Here is a 25,091-nt window from a genome sequence, read left to right on the forward strand (position 1 = left end):
TGTCTGCCGCCCGGCAATGTAATGTTCCAGTAGGTTTTCCCTCTAGCGGAGATTTTCTCTTTTAATATGGTATTATGTATGTTGTTGTTGCTTTCTGAATTCATTTTAACACCATTAATTATTCACCCCTTGCAGACACGTGACTTAAGTCACGTGACGGCTCCATGCTGGACGGCAAAAAGATAGGAGACGGACGGCAAATTACATTATGTCATAACGATTATGATGAACTGAACACCATTACTATAACATCTTTGTAGTTCAATGTATTGCTGTTTGGGGTCTGATAGTCAAGGAAAGATGCCAGTGGTGTTGTTAGATGAAATGGGTCATGATCGCAAATGTAAAGTTATTGAAACTGGTGGTAACAGCAAGTGGAGATAACGTTAGGTCTAACGTTAGGCTACTGTAATTAACATTATGGTAAATGAACACCCATAAGTATTTCTAGACTAAAATATTGCAAAGCGATTTGGTTACTTTATTTGTCTTGCTTTTATCAGTTGTAACATAGTCAAAACGTTAAGAATGTCATAACAGAACATGAAATAATAACTTAGCTGCCACACTTAGAAGCTAGCTATTCTAGCTAACGTTTATCGTAGCTCATAGTGCTAGGGCTAATGTAACTCGTCAGTTTGTACGTTGCCCAGTGAATAAACTTACTTCTTAGGCCTACATGTCTGAAGTTAAAGAATTGAAAGAAATAGGAAATTAAAAAACTTGAACGGTATTATCTGTTTACATTCAGATCTTGCCAAAGACTTTGCCTAAGTGCTATCTGCCGTCCTGTTCAGAGTCTATGGTTGCTATAGCAACCGCTGCTGTGCTTCATACACTGAGGAGATAAGCATGCAATTGTGGTTGAAATACTCCCGAAACACAAAGAAAACAAACCAAAATATATCTATGCAAGAACATGGGATGTTGTTGTATTCCAAACAATAAGCCAACAGTCGTGGAATGGCATTACTACGGTTAAATCTCACTATAATCTCCTAGCTGTGCAATATGTCCTATTACAACCCATTGATTTGATTCGTGTTCTTGCCGTCCACTAGGCTATTTTGCTGTGGCGCGAACAAAACGTGACGTCACTTGCAAGGGGTCAATTAGAGGGCCCGTTTTGGCAAATTCACTCTCTGAGTGACGTAAACGTTCGTTTCACTGCTTCTTCTTTCAGTGAGTCTGGTGTGTCACAGTTGTTTCACTTGCTCCAACTGGGGGGAGTTGAGGCTGCTGGGAACTGGTGTTGTGGGAACAGCACTAGAGAACCCTTCAAGGTTATCTGTGCGTAAATACCTGTGAGTAGTCATAATAGTATCACATTCAGGACTAAAAGCAGGCTGATTTGCATGTTAGTTTGACGACGTAGTAAATCACAGCATTTCTAGCTGGCTAATGTTAGCTAGTTAGCTTCGTCCGCAGGGGACATTAACGTTAGTTTGAACGTTTAATGCCAGTTGGTAACTTGACTGCAGTGGGCTCTGTTTGTGGATTTTTGTTCCTTTTGTTAGATAACGTATCTCAAAAAATGTGTAATGCATCTATGTTGTTGTGCATGACTCGTATGTTCACGTTGTTAACTTACATCAATTAACATTGCTTGGGGCAACACCAGCGCTTGACGCTCTTCCTGTGAAGAACATCTGACAGAAGCAAGCAGCGAATGGTTTACTTTAGCCCAGTGTTGCTGAAACGTTAGCGTCTTAATGCCTTTGTTTGTACTTGACATGACGGGAGGACTTGCGTAGCTAGTAGGCTACGCTAACATTTTGAAAAGACCCATGTTTAGCGAAGGACACAGTGATTGACATTTCTCGTGTCTTTTAGCCTTCCTTTTCGGAGGGACATGAAAATAGGGAACCAATGAGCTGCGAGATAAAATGGAGTGGGCGGGCCGGGGCAGAGCTAGTCTCACGTGAAGGGGAGTGGGGAACATTTGTGGTATGGACACAAGGTCAAAACATGAACAAAACAGGCGTGGGGTGTTGGACTGATTCCTTTTAGTTCTCCCCTACAGGCATTCGCAAGTGAGTATTTATCTGGTTTGGTGGTGATTCTTTATAACACCCCTGGTTAGACCAAATTCCAAGCATGAAACGCATGTTATAACGATAGGTTAGCAGTTGATGCTACATAACGTTATGCATTACTTTGCTCTCCATTGAGAGATTTGCGAAGTTGGCTGGTGAGAAATCATAATGTGAAAAGCAAGTCTGAAATACTTGTATTTTAATTTACAATTTAACATAAAATACTGTCTTCGCTATAATGTTTAACGTTATAGTTCAGTTTGAACAACGTTTGAACAGCACGCCAACTAGCAATTGTTTCCTGGACCTTGGTTGACGTTCTCTTTTTAATTATCATCAGCTTCAGTTTTCATGTATGTGCCATGGCCATGTTGATCGATGTAACGTTTCATAATTTGATGTCATGTGTTTCTGCGGAAGCGCTTTTCCATAGAATAACTAAAGTACTTGAGCCATAGGCAATTTTGTCCTGCGTTTTCTTTCTCAAGTGTGTGTCCTAGTCGTGTATTCTGATCGTGGCTTAGCTGTTCCGCACTTGAAGTAGAATATTGATTCAATATGTAAGAGTACATGACATATAAATTATATATATAATTTATTTACAATTAAGCACACAATGTGTTTAAGTACAGTTGACCACTGTGTCTAAGCCAAAAAACAAAAAAGAGATCTCCGTTTTAAGAGAAAGATGCTTCATTTGTTGTGTTTTGGTTTCTTCATTTGTTGTGAGTTTATCTTTGGGTAGTGAGTGTCTTTCTGACTTGGGAGTCATTGCCTGGTCATTATTAACTTAAGCCTTGATCTGCTCAAATTTTGAAGAAGTCTTCTGCATTTACACACTCACTTTGTCTATGGATGATTGAGGGATTAAACTGTTCATATTATATCTCCCACAGGTTCCACATTTAAAACCAGAGGACAGGCACACACACCCACTAAAAGAAGGTGCCTTTGAGAGACCAGCTTTGTTTTGACGGGAACTAAAGCAACATCCGCCTCGTTGTCTGTCCAGACAGAACAGAGGTTGGCTTGCAGTGTTGAGTGCTGTGATTGTATAAAGGACTACAATGCATCGTTTAAGGACTTGTGCTACAAGGCTGCGGCCAATCACATCCTCTCAGACTGCTCAGAGCTCATCACAGCAGAGGCCAGCCGTTCTCAACAGGACACTACAGTCAATCAGGCGCTACACTGCACCTGTGGCTGCTGAGCCATTTCTGAACGGGACAAGTTCAAACTATGTGGAGGAAATGTACTATGCATGGCTTGAGAATCCCAAGAGTGTTCATAAGGTAGGTAAAGTATGGAATACAGAAAATTGGAGACAGTCTCACCAGCTCCCTGTCCTCTTGCACCCTACCAGTTGCTTGTGATTGTTTACCCACACTATACCAAACTGTACAGTATAAAGAGAACTGACGCTATGACGTGGTGTTGCATAGTATTGGCTTTCTTAATCAATTTTAAAATTTTAATTTATTTTAACATCGGTTTCCTCTATAAATTAGAGCCGCAGTTAACTTCACAGCCTGCATTTAAAATCCCTAAAGTCACAGACGTGTCTTTGTTTTACTTTTGAGGCAAATAAACATGAATCTTTTGTTGCCAGCCTTAGGACATACGAGGAAGTTTATTGTCACATGCATATAGTTACTGGAAGTAAGAAATGCAGTGAAATTATGTCTGGTGTCAGCCTATTTGTGCAAAGTGGGGGGGGTAAAAGTGCAGTAGAAGAGGGGTTTAGTAGATTAAGTGGCAAGGGCTGCATAAGAAAGGTGAGGGAGGATTGGAGGGGCACCAACAAGGAGCACCCAAGAGCAACAGGGGCAAGGAAAAACTCCCTTACCAAGGAAGAAACCTTGGGCAGATCCACGGCTCAAGGGGCTAACCCAACTGCCAGGGGTCTTGGTGTGTGTGTTGGGGGGATGACAGGGGAGATGTGATCTAACATGAAGCATATACTGAGGTTTTGTCTCACTATTACACCTGACTGGTTTGTGTCATGCGGCTAAGCTGCTACCTTGCAGAGAAACCTGTTAAAACAGCTATAGCCGACATTCAAAAGCAATTGATTATGTAGCTACGACGCCATATGTCACACGCAAGGCTATCAATGCCACTTCAAAAGATTGTTTAGAAACAGAAATCACTATCAAGAAATCGTAATGTCACAGTGACAAACTTGATTTTTAGAAAGTATCTTCACATTGCAGAATCAATCAATCATTTCCTCTGTTAAGGAAGTTATGTTTTCTGTGTGGATTGTCAGTTTGCAAGTCTGTAAGCAGGAATGTGCAAAGATTACTTTCTCTATTTTAATGATTCTTGGTGGAAAGGTGTTGCATAATGTCATAGAAGAATCTATTAAGTTTTGGTGCAGATCAGTCGGACAGGTTGGCTCAACCAAATCAGTTTCACTTTTACTATCATTGCATTTCACTTGACAGTTCTTCTCTCCAAATAATTTATTTTCATGTACAATTTTGTATCCTGTCAGTGAATTCATTACTTTGCAGTTTTGCAAATGCATTTTTTCCCCCAAGAATTTTTACTTATTTTAAAACTGTGTAATAAGGTCTGTACCTAATAATATACTAAGAACAAAGCATGATAGATGATGTAGCCTGATTTGCAAAAATACAAAACAAAAATGATATATCGTGCTACCCTAAATCATTGGATGGAAATTCCTTATAATATGACGACCTTATTGGTGACTTTTTTGAAAAGTTCATTTTTTAAGGTTTTTGTTAAAGTTTACAAAGTTCTAAAATGAAAGTAGATACACTACATAATATACAACATAATATTTATATAATTGCAAGATTAATTTAATGCCATTTATGTATCATTGCATGTAAGGGAGAGGTAAACATGTCTGCCATTCTTCATTCTATTGACTATGTAATTGACTTTTAGGTCTACAATATGATAATGCCAATTACATTGCTGGAAAACCTTTACCAGTATCATTGTCAGATTCATTATATGCTCATATGAAGCACAGATGACCACACATTTCGTTCCCACTAGCTACTACGTAGTTCAGTGATCTGATCTGGGACTCCAGTGCATCTTTAATTGTAAAGTATTGGCTCAACATCTGTTGTTTAAATGTGCTATGTAAATAAATTACCTTGACCTTGACTGTAAGTAACTAACACACAGCTTGTAAGAATGATTTTAAAGCAAAGTAGCATCTTCAAGACTTGTTTTATATTGTGCTATTCTTGTTTGTATGCTCTCCATGTATCAAGTATGTTTCATAAATTTCACCCAATAATATTAATTGTGCAGCCAACTAGCTACTTTACTTCATATTGACATAACAAATTAGGGCTGGCCCGTACCTGTATGATCTTAATTAACTAGCTGACTTTTTATAATTGATCAATGCAGAACTTAATCAATGTCCAAACGGATTTAATTGCAGCCTTTTATTGTGACCATTTGATGTGAAGATTGTGATTTGAATGCTGAAATAGTTTATTTTGTAACTTGAACATTTCTAGCACACATCCTCCACACTCTGTAGAGCTCTATTGACCTTGGGAAAGAAAAAAAGTTCAGCATGTGACCTGTGCATTGCAAGGTCAAATTGTTTGAGATCTTCTGAGTAAAAATAGCATACAGCAGCACAGCCATAAAGGCATGTCACAATGTCACCTACTCTACATGTTACTGCCAGCAAATTAGACGTTTTGTATTTAACCAAAGCACAAAACAACAATGTGCTGTGTAACTACAGCCTGATAAAGTACTTTTTGTTTTACCTTCCAATACAATAACTTGAATAAATTGCTGGTATAATAGAATGTAGTAATGCAGTGTAAATATCGATGTGGTGTGGATTGGTAGTTGTACTGAGTAGCGAGTTTTGAGGCAAATTCTAACTCTGGCCTACCACACTGCTTGAGCATTGCATTAGTATACTTGATAAGTTGGGCCTAATAAAACAAGCAAACAGTATGTTACCTTCATTTTGTAATGATGTGTAATGAAAGTTTGAATACACATGTATACACAAGTATACATATTGGGCCAGTTTCCCTTGCACTGTATGATCTTTTTAGGTGTGCTTGTACGATGGACATACTGTATGCCGGATTTTTGGTTGATTTGACCATCAGTTAACTTTGAAACAGGCACTTTACTTTAGATAGACAATAGCAATACGTCATAGGAGTGATTAACGTCAAAAAATCTAGACTGGAGTAAATCAACATTTGACACCTCCGATATGTTAGTGTTCTAAAGACGTCAAATAGCCCGTTACAGTTACATAGAGCATATAGTTATAGAGCAACTTGCAGGCTGATTTCAAAACTGAATTTATACATAATCTTGTCTGAAAATGTCTTTTTGAAAATGTGTATGTACAAATTGATGTTTTACAAAACCTGTGAACAGTAATTCAGAAGAAAGTGTACCCATTTTAAGCAGGCTTCTAAATATGCCTCTCCCACCCACAAATGCATCATATTACGTAGGAGAAGGTAAACATCTTAAATTGGTGCTTGAGCTCTGCTGTCATTGCGGGTGTAGTTACTAGTCTGGGGTGTGTTTCCCAAAACCATAGTTGCTAACCTGTTAGCAACTTAGTTGGTTGGCAATGGGAAATTGCATTGCAACCAACAAAGTTGCTAACTTAGTAAGCAACAATGGTTTTGGGAAATGCACCCCTGAGTAGTGGTTCATAATGGTCAATCATTGTGTTTTGTTCCAGCCTGTCGATATATCATGTCCACCATTTTCCTAAGAAAGGCAAGGGTTTTCCTGCTTGGGTGTGTTTTGTGCAGGTAGCCTAAATAGAGGGGACTTCACCGTCTCATCTGTCACAAAACGGTTACGTGCAGATTTATTAAGTTAAACGATATCAAGATAATGTCAATAGATGTAGACACAGTGTTAGCCACTGTTATCACTGAGTGATTCACCAAAACTCTAGGGGCCCTATCATGACAATCAAAAGCGTATCGTCACTCGTCAAAAGCTTATTCAAATTTAGTAGGATGTCCAGTCCACATTGGGAGGGTTTTCCTTATCAAACGTGGGTGGTTCCTAGGTTTTTTAATCAGTCATGGGTGTGTTTGGGGCGTAACATCATTTAAACCAATTAGAATGACATCTGTCATTCCCTTTAATGGCGCAAAGCGCAATGTGAAATAAATGCATCGGTATTTTGACATTCAACGGTGCATTTGAAGGAGGCTGCTCGCGAGACTGTATGGAATAGTCATTCCACTAAACCATGCTTTACTAAAAGCCTAGCATATAGTAGCCTTCACGCATTTGCACTCCTCTATTATTTGAACTTATTGGCAAAGTGAAACTAACTTCACCATGATGTCAGTCAATGACAAGACTGTTATATGCAGTTACTTTCACTATTGACTGACAATGGGTTACCATCGAAAACATAGATTGGAAAAAGACTCAAATGACTGAATAAAAAAACATTTTTTTTATTCAGTCAAAACAAACAAAACATATCCTGCAGAGGAGTTGCTTATATCTCGGGACAGTCAGCAGCTGTGCTCCATACGTGTCTCTCGCCTCTCCCCTAATCACTTTTAACCGTCATTACCAATTTGCAAATGATGGTGAATAACTACTCATCATGAGATGTACAGTATTTCATAATATCTTTATTCTAATTATGTTTCCCATTATAATCGTGCAATTTGTATTGTTTTGCATGGACGTGCGCTGTTGTGCGTTCATGGATGATAGAAGGATGGTGCATTGTGTACCCACCCGAGTTTTACGCCATGCGCCAGGGTGCAAAATATGGCCCTAGGCCGCTCTCCTGCCCGTCGTTCCTTCCCCATTTCTCTCCCTGGCCCCTATCTCCGCCTAGGTTGCTCATAATTAAAGGGCGGTGGCCTGTATCCAGGATCCATTACACCATTCATTGAACTTGACCTGTTTACCCTGTTACCTCAGTTCCGGTTAGTGGTTTATTAATTCAGAAGTTATTATGACCGCCACGCAGCGAAGCTTTAGTTTAGTCAGATTTTTTTTTTTCACATGTCCAAATTTCCGTCAAGGATTCCCGGGACACTGAAAGACCGGGGTACACGAAACTTGGTGGGCATGTAACCCCACATGGATAGCATGGAACCATTGTTTTTCGTTTTGATCTGTAGCCCCCCAAGGACTGGACCCCGAAGGAGGGTAGGGCAGACACAGTTTTCTGTGAATATCTCGAACCACAGGGTTTAGGAGGACCCTTTTTTTTTTTATGTTGATCTCAAGGGGCCATGTCAACCCATTCCATAACCACTCATTTCATGTATAGCGCCACCTAGTTAAACACAAAAAAGTAAAAATGAGGTGTTTTAATCACAGGTATCTGTGACCTAACATAGTCATAACTGCACGAAATTGGAAGTATAGGATCATTATGACACCCTCTGAATGCACGCCAAGTTTCATGGAATTCCGTTCATGGGGGGCCACACAATAAATTAATTTAGGTTACTATACACCAACTGGCCTGTAGGTGGCCGGAGACAGTTTTCTGTGAATATCTCGAGAACCGTAGGGCCTAGGAGGTCCATCTTTTTTTTGTATGTTGGTCTTAAGGGGGCATGTCAACTCGTCCCATTAGCACTTATTTCATGTATAGCGCCACCTAGTTAAAAATTAAAAAGCAAAAAATTAGGCGTTTTCATCACTATCTCTGGCTGACATGGTCAAAACTGCACGAAATTGGAAGTGTAGGATCATTATGACAACCTCCGAATGCATGGCAAGTTTTGTGAACTTTCGTTCATGGGGGGCCCTACAATAAAATAATTTATGTGTACATTTAGTGACCGTACACCAACAAGGATTCCTGGGACACTGAAAGACCGGGGTACACGAAACTTGGTGGGCATGTAACCCCACATGGATGGCATGGAACCATCGTTTTTCGTTTTGATCTGTAGCCCCCCTGCTGGACTGGACCCCCCGAAAGGAGGGTAGGGCAGACATAGTTTTCTGTGAATATCTTGAGAACCGTAGGGCCTAGGATGACCAATTTTTTTTTACTTATGTTTGCCTCCAGGGGTCATGTTAACCCATTCCATATGCACACATGTGCATAAACCGATACACATGCACACATTCACAGTAATCATACGTATGACGCATACTCACACAGTAGACATATGTACGCATGCATGCACATGCACAAACACAGGCACATACGCAGGCAATATGAACAGGCAAGATGGGGGTGGGGTTGTATAAAATTAATTTTACATGTGAAATCTATGAACTAATAATGTTTTGGTACTTGTTGTTTAGCAGGTACCAGTGAGAATTTAGTGAGACAGTTAGAATCATATAGGCCTTTCAGCGTGATTTATTTTTGTGGAAAACATGTGCTGGACTGGGCGGCGGTCATATTTTATCTAGTTTTCTCACAATTTTCTCACAATATGTTGTTTCTGGCGTAGTTATCATTTTTTTCTTTCTGAGAATCTAGGTCCTTCATCATTTATCTACGCTATGCTTTATAGGAGTTTCCGTCCTGCAAGTTGTTCTTTAAAAGCAGAGTTGTAGTCGATGAAGAGCATCCGTACATAGGTCTTTTTCTTATCTAGGTGAGAGAGAGCACAGTGTTCAAAGTGAACCTGTTTGGCCTATAGGGAAAGTGGAGTGGGTCTAATTTGGGAGGATGTAATATGATCTTTAACTAACCGCTCAAAGCACTTCCATGACCACAGAGGTGAGAGCAACAGGGCGGTAATCATTAAGGCAGCTCACTGTTAATTTCTTAGGAACTGGAATGATGGTAGCCTGGCTAGCGCCACCACTTCTCAATGAGACGTGGTCTGGGAACCAAACGTTAATTTTCTCGTATTTGAAAAAAATGCCCAGATCCGTTTATTGGGTGCCACGGATGTCTATCAAATGCATCTGTGCATAGCTCATCATCGTCTTGCTTTCCCCCTTGTTCTGTGATTGGTCCCCTATCTCAGGCGAAAATTTGCTCCATGGTCTCCAGGCTGCCTTAGCAGCGTGAATCAAATCGCGCAAGGCAGCATGGGAACACCCAGGCTAGAATGATGGTGGTCCTCTTGAAACATGCAGGGATAACAGACTGAAACAAAGGGAGACTAAAGATGTCTGTGATGGGATGTTGTCAGGTCCTTGAGCTATATGTGTATTCACCCTCCTTTAAGGATTTACACACATCTCTTTCAGATATCTGAAATGGGCAGCAATCTTGCTGCAACAGAGACTCTGGGCCAGATGTACGTACATTTGTGAATGTAGCGTTATTAGCGTCATGGACAAACCGCAGATTCTGAACGCTGTCAGACCCAAGTTTCCGTCGTATTTATCAAACTAGTGTAAACTGCACCTTTCTCTGCCTTTCTCCGCCCATAAACGCAATTTACGAACGTCCACAACTGAATGGCAGATCCTATACAAGCGCAGTTGAATGAAGTTAACTGATGACAACATTAAAAAGAATCAAATGTTTAGCCATCATGAAATTATACCATACATGATAAGATGTCAACAAGCAGGGAGATAATGAAGATCAGTAGTTTTACTCAAAGTACTTGTGCACGTAGGCTATGGAAAATTGGTCAAATCTAGCAAGTAGGAAAGTTTAAGTGAATGACGTGAAAGTGAAAGGAAGACATTCAAAAGGCCAACGAAAGATAAGGTTGCTTTTGATAGTACAAATACTTACAAAACTGCACCTAAATAGCGATTCTGTTGTCTTTGAAAGGTTCTCTTATTGACGCATTGAACTGCAATTTGGATTAACACTTGCAAGGCGGAAGTATTTAGGCGCAGAATAGACATGCACTTTCAGGAGCAATCTTTGTACATACCGCGGAATACATAATTAAGCGCTCTTTATCCTTCCCCTTCCATCTTTTTACGCTAAACTCCCAATTTCCCCTGGATCCTCCCATGAATGCATATAGCATGACACGAAAAATGCAATTAGCCATGTTCAGCTCCCGTGACAGGCAGTTTGCACTTTTACATCATTGCGGCCTGTTTGTACATACCTCGCAATGATTTTACATGCACGTTGCGAAACAAATACGCCTGAAGTGGGCGCAAACGCGTTAGTACATCTGGCCCTCTGTTCTCAAAGCGGGCATAGAGGGAGTTCAGCTCCTCTGCAAGAGAAGCAGACACCTCCTCTACTCTGCACTTTCCTTTGTAGTCTGTAATTGCCAGTGCTAAGCCTCAGTGCTTTAATCAGAAAATAAATGTATTCCCATGTATAGCCCTCCCCTGTGTATTAACCTCATAGCAAAAGAAATGTGCAAAATCAATAAACCTTGGTTAATAGACAGGAAATTATACCTTGTGAAGGATGCTTTATGTGCTTAACTGTTAATATTCCACTGGGCAAAGATGACAACAGCAAGTTCTGAAACTTTGCCTGAACGTTCCTCGCTATGACGTTAATGCCGAGGTGGCATTGTGGGCGGGATTTAGACACAGAGGGACTATCAGCCTGATGATGGGGAAGCAGATGTTTTTTTTTTTTTTTTGTGAAGCCCCAACTGTTATCTCGAATATTGCCTTATCTTGGCCTGGCTCGAAATAGGATTTGCGGCTATTGTTTTCAACCTTTGGTTACACTAGTCACTTGTCAAAGACTTGCATCAACAACAACCGCCTAAACATTTACATGTATTCATTTAGCAGTCGCTTCATATGTCAATTATATTACAAGGGCCTGAGCAACTTGGTGTCAAGTGCCTTGCTCGAGGGCACAACGGTGGAAGCCGGGAATTGAACCCACAACTTTTTAAGCTAGTACATGCTGTCCCAGCTCCTTAACTTAACCACTACGCTACCACCGCCCACAGCTCTGTACTGAATGACATTTTTAAAAGGCCATAGGAACTGTAATTCAGTGGAATAAAATAGTCAGAGATGTACTTAATTTATATGAATTATATATTTAAAGGTGCTATGTGTACCGGTAGTTTATAATGTTCAAAAATGATGTAGAAGTAGCAACAGAAGGTGAAGAAACAACTGATTTGACATAATGTCAACAATGCCATTGCTTTGTGTTGTCCAGATATCCACTAAAGTTGGCACCCAAACCAGCTAGTGTTGGGCTGACCTTCTTGTGATACCACTTTGTAGCACGTTTGGCATTGTATTAAATACAATAGAAGTAAATGGAAGCAGTGTTTCCCATACATTGACTTATTTGTGGCGGCCCACCAAAAGATCAACATTGACCACCACACAATGATTTTCCAGGTTGTACTACATTGTGCTTAAATCTGGTTAGCATCATAACCACGTTGCGCTAATTAGTTAAAAACTGTTGCATTCAAGTTCATTCTCCAAACCTACCACCACAAATAGAATTCAATTCTGTGGGAAACACTGGGAAGAGTATAGCATTTTTAGCCCACCTTTGCCTCTTACGCCATCTTTCCAAAACTCCTAGTGACCTTCATTATCACCATGTAATAGGATAAAATAACTTATAAAGCTGTACTGTATGGGCCTGACTAACTATTGATTTGTAAGGGTTCCCTAGTTACCTCAGGTAGCATGCATTCAATCTATTATTATTTATAATACGGCTCTTCACAATGTTAGTAGAATGCTCGATTGGCTTGAACGGGATTTTCCTAACGTTCTACGGTCAAATATGCACCATGTAATGACCGCTGTCAATGGAACAGGTTTTGTGCTTCTGATTAACGTCTTTCATATCACTCCACAAGTAGTCCGGTAACTTCTTGAAATGGAACTTCATTCAAAAGTGAAAGCAGACGGTTGATCAGCTGTGTTCTAAATACTGTATGATTTTAGTTCAGCGTGTGTTGCGAACTATTTGTTTCTCAGCCAAAGCCACGACAAAACTGTCAAAAATATTTTTTTTGTTTTGGCAAGGAGCCGTATAATAAGTGGGATAATGTATAGAACTCCGGTCATTAACAGGAAAATAAGTCCCTTCAGGGTAAAGCAAGACCCCTCCGCTGGCGTGTCAGGGTCCGGTTCGCCCTGTCTGGGCTTATTTTCCCTATAATGACCGGCATTCTGTACATTACATACAATCACGTATCTGTAGAATGTGGAACAAGTTATTTAATGCAATAAAACCGGTTCAGTCTCCCTTTGTGTCTCCCAGACTAATTATATTTTTCCCCGTTCCCAGTCTTGGGATATTTTTTTCAGGAATGCTAATGCAGGGGCTCCTCCCGGCACAGCTTACCAAAGTCCCCCTCCACTGGGCACCAGCCTAGCAAGCCTCACACAGGCCCAGTCTCTGGTTGGGGCACAACCAAATGTGGATAAAATGGTGGAGGATCACTTGGCAGTGCAGTCCCTCATCCGTGCATACCAGGTTAGACCACAACCAGGCCAGCCTTATTTATAATGAAAATAATAATTGTAATGTAATTTAGTAGTCGAGTGATGGTTAAAACATGAAAAGCATGTTTGTAGTTTGATGAACTGCTCTAGGTTTAATATTGGTAACTGCAGCTATAACTGCTCAAGGTATAATATTGATGTTAACAGTCTACAGGATGTATTTCAGTCGAACAGGGGGATATTCTACAGTAAGTTGTCAAATACATTCAAAGATAAGTTAGATAAAGATAAGTGGCTAAATTTGAGAATGAAGTAGTGTTCAGTGAAATTGATGATTCAGTGAGTTCCATGAATTCAGTAGGTAAAATTAAAATAAAATCAGTCATGTTGAGAATTTAGTCAGATCAGTTGAACATGGCACAGTAGTCGCATATTATCATATGACTGCTGTTACCTTACTTTCAGGTGATGGGGCATCACAATGCCCATCTCGATCCCCTTGGCATCAGTTGTGTAAATTTTGACGATGCCCCAGTAAATACTGGGTTCCAACATGTTGGTGAGAAATGCTCAACTCCTCTAGCTCTGCAGAACACCAATAATGAGCTTGTGTTGTGTTAATGTTGCTTTCCCTCTCCCTCCTCCTCTCTGTCCCCCATCTTTCCCTTTCATTTTCTCACAACTTTTGTCCTGTCCACTGTCCTGTTGTGACATCTGTCCTCTGACTTCATCAAAACACATCTGATGTGTTTGTGTTGTGCTACTCTCTCCCATCTCCTCTACGTTTCCCCACCTTTTCCCCTATCTACCTCCTCTCTTCTTTCTCTCCCCTTGTTGGTCGTTGTTGCATTCCGGCCCCACTTTGGGGTTTTATTCTCCTGTAGATTCGAGGGCATCATGTTGCTCAGCTGGATCCCTTGGGAATAATGGACGCCGATCTGGACTCTAGCGTTCCATCTGACATTATCACATCTTCTGACAAACTGGGTGAGGAGACAAAAGCAAGCCAAAGATGACTGATTTGTCTGAGCCTTTATGAACCTTCTCACTGCTGGATGACATGGCCACAGGGAAAGCAAGGCCCTCTGCTTCTGCTTACTGGCCATGTTTGGCCTTTCTTTCTGAAGAGCAAGCCTGCTCCCCTGTTTTGCCTAGCGCAAGTCTTGCACCTGGGTTTATCACGATGCTTATTTCTTGCTAAGCTTGCCCTTTTCTATATTAGCGTTGGGCACCTTAGCTGCTGTTATGTGTCTTTTCAGCTTCAGTTCCCTTCAAAATATTGTAGTCTAGTTTCCATTACCTGCCTTTTATATTCAGACTGTACCAGTGCTCCTGTCTTTTTGGGTCCCTCTTGATTAACTCAGAGGTTTATTTAAGGCTGGAATCATGCTTGTATTCAAAATAATGCATATCTCACCTCAACTTTACAGGATTAGCACAAAGTGAAGCAAAATTTGATTCAATGTTAAACTGGGAAATGACTGAAGACTGCTTCCACTGCTTTCTCCTTTGACTGACCGTACTAATCTTTCTGCTTGTCTTGCACATTGCTGGAAAGAATTTTATTTGCACTAAATACTGACTACGCTTTCTTCATGTAGCAGCATATTTCTATCTCTCAGACTATAAACACAGCAATTTATCATATTTATTCTAGTACAATACATACTCGTATATAATGCCCACTGACTTTTCGTTATTATTATTCAGATCGTCAGCGGCAGGCCATGTCTTGATGTATGGAAAAATGTGTATTTACTCAGGTTAGTTACTAAAATACACATGCTATTACCATATAAATCTGTTAAAAAGAAAATGTTTTTCTTCGATAGTTACTAAAATACAACATAAATAAAGAAAACAGCAAACTCAGACGTGACTTTAAATTTGAAAAATGTTTCTTTGCATTTAGTACAATTTAGTACAATTGTGTATAATGTGCACACCTAATATTAATGTTTTAAAATGGGGGAAAATGGGTATTGTACACAACTAAATGTGGTGTATTTGCTTTACATTTGGGTGGCATGGCTTTTGTGCATTTGTAGTGCCCTAGAATTTTGACATGCTTTGCACTGTGTAGTCACCAGCCTCGCATGAAACCACACAATTAACATGTTCTACATTAAGGAGATTAAAAAACATAATGCCGTTTTTTACTTTTGGGAAATAAGCTGTGTTGCTGACAATTTCTCACCAGAAGTCGCTGTTGGCTGTCTGTAATGTCACTCCTATCATATATGAAGCGCTCACCTTCTAACTTTATTGATGGGGCTGTTGAATATCTATTAGGTGTGTACAACATCTGTTTCCATGTAATGAAATGTACAGATATTCCATAGGTCAATAATTACATTATAAACCTAGGCAATGCTGGATGCAAAATAAGTCTGTACAGAAGGAACATCTTGTCAGTGTAATTTGATTTGAGTGAAGGGGAATGATAGAAAGCAGTGTTGATGTAGTTTCATGATAATCATAATGTATGCTAATAGATTTTTTTATATTATTAGCCATTTGATTGTAGTCATTAAAATCAGCAATGTCACATAATGTCAATAGCAGAATCGACACTTTATGACAAAGAAATCTACTAAAACTAGCATGCTAACCAACAAATACCTGAAGTGGCCAGTCACTTCAGTAAAAAAAAATAGTAAGAAAGTTTTGCAAGTTAGTAACAAGCCCATTGGTTAACATTATTGGTTAGTTTGTCATCTAGTTTAAAATCGCCAGTACAGATATGCAAGGATCGATTTGTGTTCGCTAAATTACTATAACATATAAACATCAAACTGTTTTGATAAAGCCAGTAATGATTACCTAGATACATTATGCATTTTTTCATGCTACAAGTGGCCTTTAGCCTCCTCTTTCTAAACCAGACTATTTGGTTCATCCTTTGAGAGGAAGGAGGTAGGTCTGGATTAACCTGCCCCCACTTTGCTAGTTAGTCCTGCATATTGTGCTTTTATTGCCAAATTAATGTCCGGGGTTCATATTATGCACTAAAAGAAAGAAATTGTTTCGGCAGAAAAGCAGTTCGGGGTCATTCCATATAAAGTCACCTGATATCGGTCCAGTAGTGACCATAAAGGTTGTGTGACCATAAAGTCTCAACACTACAAATGACTTGTTTCACAAGTTCTGAGGCTTGTCCACATGCTGTTTGGCATATTGTAAGTGAGCCGTTTTGTGACATTGGCACAGTAATAGCTTTTTTCCTGGCAACCCAATTGCAGCTCATTTTTGTTCAAGTGCCTCATTATTGTGGGTCATGAGTCACACCATTTTCTTGCAACGAAATACTTATTTATGGTGAAGTAGCTTGAGGGTTTTTCTTTGCATCCCAACCAATTTTCCTGGTAGTTGAGGCCAAAATCTATGTTGGTTTGCCTGACAATGGCTTGGTGTAATGTAATGCTAGCTGTCTAAAAGTAAAAGTTATATTTGTTTTCTTCAAGTGACACGCATATTATATGAGGTGATTAGGTGGCTTATCCACAGACATAGCTCTGTTTTGTTAAGGTTACATATTAGGAATCCATAGGGAGAGCTGGGAGGAATTATTTAATTTAACGCCTTTAGCAGATAGATCATACCAGACTGAAAGTAACTATTCCATGTGTTACATTAATCCAATGCTTATTGTGTAGCCATTGTTATCAACTGAATCCCTTTAAAAAATCTGATCACTGATCGAAAATCATAGCTTCTAAAGCAACTCTACAGAGTTTTAGGCTGAAGTCTGAGTGCGGCTGGTACTGATCTGCTTTTGGCTTATTTGCGTTCGATTGGCAGGGCTTAGCGATAGGTCAATAGTTTGGGTGTGTGTGTGTGTCTGTGTGTGTGTGAAGGTGGGCATGTTGCTTCCCGTTATAGTTTGAGACGCTTTGTGTGTAGAATACTGTGTGCAGTATGTAGAAACATTTGATGTTATGCGCTGTGAGCTATCAGCAGCAGATGTGGTGCGAAGCGCTAGCTTCTTGTCCTGCTTCATCATAGCTTCATGAGGACCCAAGCAAAAACTGGGTGGGTGACTAACCCCATTGGGTCTCTTTGTTTCTTCCACTGCCTTCCCCAGACATGAGAATTGTCAAGGAGCGACTCAGTGTTCTAACTGTTGGAGGTAGGCTCTACAGGATCGAGGTGTTTGTGTGTGTGTGTTTGTCGTCTTTTGCATTTTTTGGTCAAGCCAGAGCTTTTCATGTAGAATTTTTTAGACAGTCAGACAATCTCTATAATCAGAATTTCTACAGTATTCTTTATATTGCATACAGCTTTAGAATGTCTGATATGGGCTATACAGTGCTCCATTTTGTGGCTAATGGGCTAGTGCATCTCAGAGTTATAACTGAACTCTTCTCTTCTAGTGATTGTCTACAGTACAGTGCTCTTTTTACTTGGTGTCTGTGCAGCCTTTACCATGCAGTTTTGAATTGAACTCATGAGCACGATACACAATTTGAATGGGTATTTAAATCATGGGTTTTTGCAATAACTCATCATAGTAGTTAAATATTAAATGAAATGTAAATATTTTTAAAGATGGGCTGTTATATGAGTGGCCAAGTGGTCATTACTTTAATTTTCTAACATTTACTCTTTAGTCCCTTCTGAAAACAAACCAGCATATGTGTGTTATTTCCTGTCTTCCTCTTTTCACTTTTCAGAATCTGATTGTGTTCCCTATGTTAGGGACTGTGTGGAACAGGGTAATACTCATCTTACATCACACACTATAGCTTTTTCAGCTTGTGCCCAGTAGTTTGGTTTTTTGACAGCAAGATAAAAGGTTGCACTGAAAGATACGGTTTGGCATTCGGCTTTGGATGCTGATCTGCTCTTAGTTTTTGAAGGTCACTGAGGACTCGAGACACTGTCATGGTTTGGAGTTGTTCTGTCTTGATACTTAAAAACAATATCTGTACAAAAAGGCATGTTGCTCAAGGAGGGCCTCTTTTTCTCCTTTGATCTTTATATTGCCCATATAAAAACGTTTTGCTGCCTACTTGCACCTTGGAGACCTCCATGTGTCCGCCTGTGACTTCACATTGTATTGGTTGGGGTGGGGTGCAATTACCCTTGGACTTTGTACCACAGCTGGAGGCTCAAGCCTTAACTTTTTTCCAAGTGCATTGTGATCCTCTTACACTGTAAGCCCTGCTTTTGGGTTGTTGAGTGCTCTTTAATTTCCTTCTCTTCTTCTCTCCTTTCTCATCTCTTCTCACTTTCATCACTCACCTCTCTAAATCATATTCATTTACAATTTTGAGCATATCCAGATTCAGTCATGTACTCCTGTAGATACACAATGATACTCACCCATAATCTTACTGGTTTTCAATCCCTATTCCCTAGACCCTAGACTAGACTTAATTTTTTCCTAATAATTTTCCTCAATTTCGTGTTTGCCTTTACTTATCTGAATAAGTTCAAGATGCTATATAATATAGAAGATGTGTTCTCCATATTTCATGTCTCCCATATAACCTATTTCATTGTACATAAAATGCTACAATATTTTTTCCATCACTGGCTGACCCATAATTACACAACATTATGCAGTATGCTACTTTGTATGATTTGCCAAAAGGATGTTGTGCAGTGTATTAATTCACACTAGTATTAGTATACATATTATTAGTATTAATGTTAGGATATTCAAATGCAAGAAGAAATTAAATTGTGCATGTTGGTGCCATCACCACTACAGAATTTAATTCTACACTTACATCTGCTGCTTCCTCTTTGAAACACTTTATAATCAATGCCATGTCATGACTTGCTGGTCTTCAAAGTGCTTGCATCATTTGGCTTCAACTGAGTCATATTTTTTGAGGTCAACACTTGTTTTGGAGGTTATGTAGTTGGTCTAAACGGAGCCTCCTGCAGTTGCCTGAGAGAGTGTGTTTGAGCGTTTTGTCTTTTTTTTTTACTTTTGCCTAGGCATCCACCGATATACATTGGTATCAGTCAATATCTGCCTTGTTGGCTGGTAATGGCCTGTTAACAAATAATATGACATTTACCAGTGGCAGTAGCAGATGTTTATCTGTCATGTTGCATCAATTCTGCATGTGCACAATATATTGTGTTATGCGCAGACTGGCACATTTAGAGATAGTGCTATGAAAGGCTGAAAAACTTGGTTCAGTGATTTTTTTTTTTTTTTTTTTTTTCTTTTTTTATACATAATGAATATTTCTGTTTCATGGCCACTAAATGGTATAATTAACAAAAAGTGATTTGCCACCATCCATTTATGCATGATGGTCATCTGCCTTTTGCTAACTGTGATCTGCCTATACCATTGTAGTGGATTCAACATCAAGAACATTAGGTATATTTTAGAATATGGGAGTAGTAGACACACCTGCTGATAGATGAATGAAAGGTAATTCAGTATAATTCATTTTAATTCTGGCCCATTTGCCTGTGCTTGTTCATTTCATTTATGTCTAAGTGCAGTAGCAGGAGCTTTTTCCATAGGAATACATCAAAAAATGAGTCTGCTTGTTATTATGAGCAGGTTTTGTTCATCGAAAAACATTTTGTGGTACAAGAGGCAGGTGCTGGATCAAAAAGTATAAAAGTGTACAACAGCAGGGAATGTCTGCACACTTGCTCCCCTTTCAGTTCTTTTATTAGAGCTTTCACCAGCAGTTACGTTTTGAGCCTCACACAGATTTTACAAGTCTGATGAAGAGCGTGAGGCTCGAAACGGAATTGCTGGTGAAACTTCTAATAAAAGTTTTGTTCATTGCAAATGAATTTCAGCATTAGTTTCTCTTATGATTTTACTAACATACACTGGTGTAGATGCAGTGACAGTACGTTTTTTGAGGCATTTACCATTATGAGAGAAGTGCAACAATCTTTATAAGTCAACATAAGCCAATACTAGACCGCCATAAACATACAGTATATCACTACTACTGTCAGATTTGGAGAGTGTATGTACTGTTCAATCATGTACATTTTACAATTTGTATATTGTGATTACATACCGGTAATTGTGTTACTTAACAGTATATGCTTTTTTTGTCTTTACCTCTATCATTATTTAAATCTCTCTCCCCCTCACTTCACCCCGTCTTCCTGCCTCTCATTTCTCACCCTTTCTAACTGTGCTTGTCTTCTGTGTGTCTTCATTGTGTTTGTTCTGTTATCGGTGGCCATAAAAAAAAACTCTTTTGCGCTACCTTGCATATATGTTGTCATAACATTATTAACACGTTTTGGCTTGACATTTTTCATTTGTTTGCTTTTAAATTAAAATCACTGTGTTTTCCTGATGACACATCTCCATTTTGCACCCCCAATTAACCCAACTTTCTTTTCTCCCATTTTTACCACCCTTGATTTTTTGGTTTGGCTTCTCTTTCTGTATCCTTTATTCCATTTCTGTGGACTGACTACATTGTCTCATTATCTTTCTCTATCTCTATCTCTATTATCTATCTCATTTTTACCTTGGCATCTGTCCTCTTCTGCTCCTGTTTTACCGTTACACTATCCCCTCCCTCCCAACCCCATCTCACTGGGGTTGCTGGAATATCAGGCTTTTATGGTCTAGATGAATCCGACTTGGATAAAGTGTTCCGCCTACCAACCACAACCTTTATTGGTGGGGATGAGAGTGCACTGCCCCTCCGAGAGATCATCAGACGGTTGGAGGTGAATGGAGTCACATGCTCTGTTAGCTCACCACCACACTACACATACACATCTCACATCTCACAGTAACCTAGCATCCTAACCCAAATGACACACATACAGTACAATCACAGTTTTTCCATTGTGATAATGTTGTTACTGTAGGTGTGTAAAATGTGTACAGGTGTGTATTGTGCCAACCTAGGTCTAGTCTTAGGGTGTTTTCACATATAGTTCCTTTTAAAAGAACCAAACTCGGTCCACTAAAGGGGACCAGAAGGTGGACCAAAACAAAAGGGACTTGGTTCATACCTTCTCTGCTGGTCTCAGACCTGCTATGGATTATGGGCTATGTAGTTGCTCTGGGTTATGTATTTTCATTATCATTCTTTATCAGGTTGAAATAATTGCCATAACCCATAATTGGTGTGGTGATTTTTGTTTCATTTTCTGAAAAATAAATATTATAATATCTTTTCAGAAAGAATTCTGATCTGAAGTTATTGCAAACATCCTCTTGTCTCTTGTATATGTATGCAATGAGATAATAGCCTAGCACAGGGGTGGGCAAACTGTGGCCCGCGGGCCGGATCCGGCCCGCCAAGCATTTCATTTGGTTATCAGGCTGCTCGCTATTTTTTTCCCTCCGATAGTTGGTTAGCTTTACTGCAAACTGCTTTTCACTCTCCTTAGAGAACATTTACAATGTCACTGTCAAAACATCATGTTAAATAGAGATAACATCATGTTAAACTAAGTTAACTCTTAGTTATCTCCTTTGCAGCAGATCTAACGTGAACATTATGCGATCCATTTAATTGGGAACGCGTCTGCACTCACGAGAGGGAGAGAGAGCCGCAGGTTCTGGCTTGTCATTGTTGATAAGTGATATGTCCTTCTTATAAGAAACTTTTAAAAGGAAATCATGAAGGCAACAGTAGATCCCACTACTGACCATTTAAAAACTGAGAGGGCCCAGCCGTAGGTACAGCACTAGCCATAGCGGAGCAGGCAGAAGATCATTGAGAAATAAACGTGAATTAAAGCGTGAATTAAAATTTATACATTTGTTAAACAGCATAAAATTAGCAGTATTTTTATATAAAAATATTTTATTTTGTGTGTGGGGGGGTTTGTTGTGCGGCCCGCCGGGGCAATTTTCAAAACCCAATGTGGCCCTTGAGCCAAAAAGTTTGCCCACCCCTGGCCTAGCAGATCATGAAAAATAGTGAGCAATGTATTCCAGAGTCCACTGATTTCTACATAGTTAGTTAGCCTACTAATAGATTGGATGAAAAGATATTCAGAGTTTGGTTGGCGTGGCGTGTTCACATATGCACAAAAAATGCTGAGTCATCGACCTGAGTTCGTTTAGAAGGCTGAAAGGGACCAAGTGTGAAAACACCCTTAATCTACCAATTTGTTAATGGAATATAAACTGTAAATGTTTCTAATGCAGTCTTTTCCTTGTGCTGCCCATAAGCCCATTCTTTGTGTGTTGTGTTAGATAGCATATTGCCAGCACATTGGTGTTGAATTCATGTTCATCAATGACCTGGACCAGTGTCAGTGGATCCGACAGAAGTTTGAGAAACCTGGTATTATGCACTTCACCATAGAAGAGAAGAGAACCCTCCTGGCTCGTATGATTCGATCCACCCGGTAGGCCTACTAAAAACGTACCACTATAAACAAACATGTGCTTTAGTTTTCCAGGCTGACCTGTCTTGGAATAGAACATGGCCATTTCTATTTTTACGTTTTTGTTCATGGGAGGTTGTAATGATGTAGAAAATGCGGATCTTAATGCTGTTTGAGGTGTCTTGGTGCTGACTTTTTTGCCTGATCAACCAAATATGACGCTTTTTCTACAGTACTGTAAGATCAAGCCATTTGTACTGGTATGTTGCAGGTTTGAGGAGTTCTTGCAAAGGAAATGGTCATCTGAGAAGCGTTTTGGCCTGGAGGGCTGTGAATCACTCATCCCGGCACTCAAAACCATCATTGATATGTCCAGTGAGAAAGGAGTGGAGAATGTCATTATGGGAATGCCTCACAGGTTAGTAGTACACTCAGACCACTGCAGAGATTGATGGTGTTGGGAGCTGACCAAGCCAGCATAATGTGTGTGACAGTGCAGTGAGGCAGTGATCAATAAGAAAAAAAGTTTTAAGACTTTTAAGTTTTAAAGTTTTTAAGTACAACTTGATACAGGACATTGAGCACGTTTTCATGCCGGGATGAAAACGTTTTGAATCAGTTTATTGCCCAAATTCCGTTTATGTCAATATTCCGTTTAACCTGTTTACATATAGAATGTCACTTTTTGAGCATATTCCTGGTTACAGAGAAATCGACATTATTCCGAATAAGTCAGCGACGCAGCCCACAAATAGGCTCCGAACGTCATGATGTAAATCTCCGCTGGTGGAGGGTGGAGCTGCTTCAGGGTCTTCCATCTGTATTTCAGTTCTTCAGGTGTATGTCGATAGCCAGCCTCATTAAGTCTTTTACAAATCTTTTTAAAAACGTTGCTGACAACATTTTCTCCCGTCGATGAACTCCATGACATTTGCATGATTGCAAGACATAAGTTTGTCTCCTCGTCTTTCCAAAACTGTGCACGTTGTTTCGCCATGATTAGGAAAGTGAGGCAATTGCGTGAGGCAATTGGTTCATTTTATCCTAATTCTGTGTGAATTGAGCATGCGCAGGCCTACAACACTCTTCCTTCTGGAAGGAAGGTTTATTAGTAAACCGAATATGGCCTTTTTCAGTTTATTTCAATCAGAATAAGGTGTTTACAAGACACACAAATTCGGTTTATTCCCAATAAACTGGTTTGAAACCGTTTATTGGCTGCATGGAACCATGGTCAATGTTGAGAAGTGCAGGCCGGCGTATTCAATATGTATGCACATGTGGAGCAAGTTAATGTCATCACATGCCACAACACAGTGTAATTGTTGTTGTATCTATGTTGTTTATTATGTATTGCATACACTGTATGTTTTGTATTCATTATTTCTTTACAAACGTAAACCCTCTTCACCTACCTCTTGTGAAAGATAACTCATACATGGTTTCTTTCCTTCAGAGTTACTACACATTCATTGTGTCATTTATACGGTCATCTTTGATCAGTATTCCAATGACCAATGGTTCCTAGAAAGTCCTGAAAATCCTCACAGATATAAAGCATTCCTTCGATCATGGTATGTCTGAGCTTTTCAGTGTTCTGTCTGTCTAGGGGTCGTCTGAATGTCCTGGCCAATGTAATTCGCAAAGAGTTAGAGCAGATCTTCTGCCAGTTTGACTCGAAGTTGGAGGCTGCAGATGAGGTGAGTCCACTTACAAATACAGTGGGCAGTCTGCATCCATGTGCAGATCACACCAGCCAACACACTGTAAGGGTACGGGCGTAACCATGCCTTTTTGTGTTTATCAGGGCTCTGGTGATGTGAAGTATCACCTTGGTATGTACCACAGAAGAATAAATCGTGTGACTGACCGGAACATCACACTCTCTTTGGTTGCCAACCCATCTCATCTGGAAGCAGTCAATCCAGTGGTTCAGGGCAAAACTAAGGCCGAGCAGTTCTACTGTGGAGACACGGATGGCAAAAGGGTAATGCATCTCCCCAGACATGTTTCATGCTGTAATGAAATTAGGCATTAGGAGTTTCCACAGGGTCTTAAAAAGTCCAAAAAACTCTAAAATCTAATGAGTGTTATACTTTTCATGCAGTAGGTCTTAAAAACGTTTAGGTTGGTCTTAATTTGTTAACATTAATTTAACGCTACTTTACAGTGGTTATTTAACATTTTTGCTCAGCAATTCTGCGTACATTGTATCAATGGTATCAATATTATGAAATTATTATGATAACTACAAATGAAATCAATATGGAACTGATAACTGATGTCCCATGTCCATGTGGCCTGTGGTTTTATGTGCAAGTATAGTGGTTGTGTGTATGTACACTATATGTGGCTGTATAATGTGTGCATGTATAGATAGTATGGCTATGTGTGATACTGTACATTCTTATATTGTCTCGTATAGAGCTGTCTCTCCTG

At 39.7% G+C, this 25,091-nt stretch overlaps 1 protein-coding gene across 8 annotated transcripts in view; it reads left to right on the top strand.

The window, feature by feature from the left end:
- The first annotated feature begins 1,169 nt into the window (after nt 1–1,169).
- Nucleotides 1,170–25,091, top strand: part of LOC125294227 (2-oxoglutarate dehydrogenase, mitochondrial) — a 40,046-nt gene continuing 16,124 nt past the window's right edge. For 2 of the 8 annotated variants that reach the window (XM_048242702.1, XM_048242708.1), the window contains exons 1-11: nt 1,170–1,304; nt 2,933–3,328; nt 13,195–13,383; nt 14,237–14,339; nt 17,437–17,481; nt 18,026–18,067; nt 20,917–21,032; nt 22,519–22,673; nt 22,924–23,070; nt 24,262–24,352; nt 24,460–24,639. In XM_048242702.1, coding sequence (XP_048098659.1) covers nt 3,104–3,328; nt 13,195–13,383; nt 14,237–14,339; nt 17,437–17,481; nt 18,026–18,067; nt 20,917–21,032; nt 22,519–22,673; nt 22,924–23,070; nt 24,262–24,352; nt 24,460–24,639 — 1,293 coding nt within the window. In that variant the 5' untranslated portion in view covers nt 1,170–1,304; nt 2,933–3,103. Of the gene's footprint in view, nt 1,305–1,887; nt 2,034–2,932; nt 3,329–13,194; nt 13,384–13,817; nt 13,912–14,236; nt 14,340–15,110; nt 15,116–17,436; nt 17,482–18,025; nt 18,068–20,916; nt 21,033–22,518; nt 22,674–22,923; nt 23,071–24,261; nt 24,353–24,459; nt 24,640–25,091 lie in introns of those variants that run through there. The other 6 variants (XM_048242703.1, XM_048242705.1, XM_048242707.1 and 3 more) reach the window with 6 other exon arrangements.

Source organism: Alosa alosa, chromosome 5 (genome assembly GCF_017589495.1).
Source record: "Alosa alosa isolate M-15738 ecotype Scorff River chromosome 5, AALO_Geno_1.1, whole genome shotgun sequence".
Taxonomy (NCBI): domain Eukaryota; kingdom Metazoa; phylum Chordata; class Actinopteri; order Clupeiformes; family Clupeidae; genus Alosa; species Alosa alosa.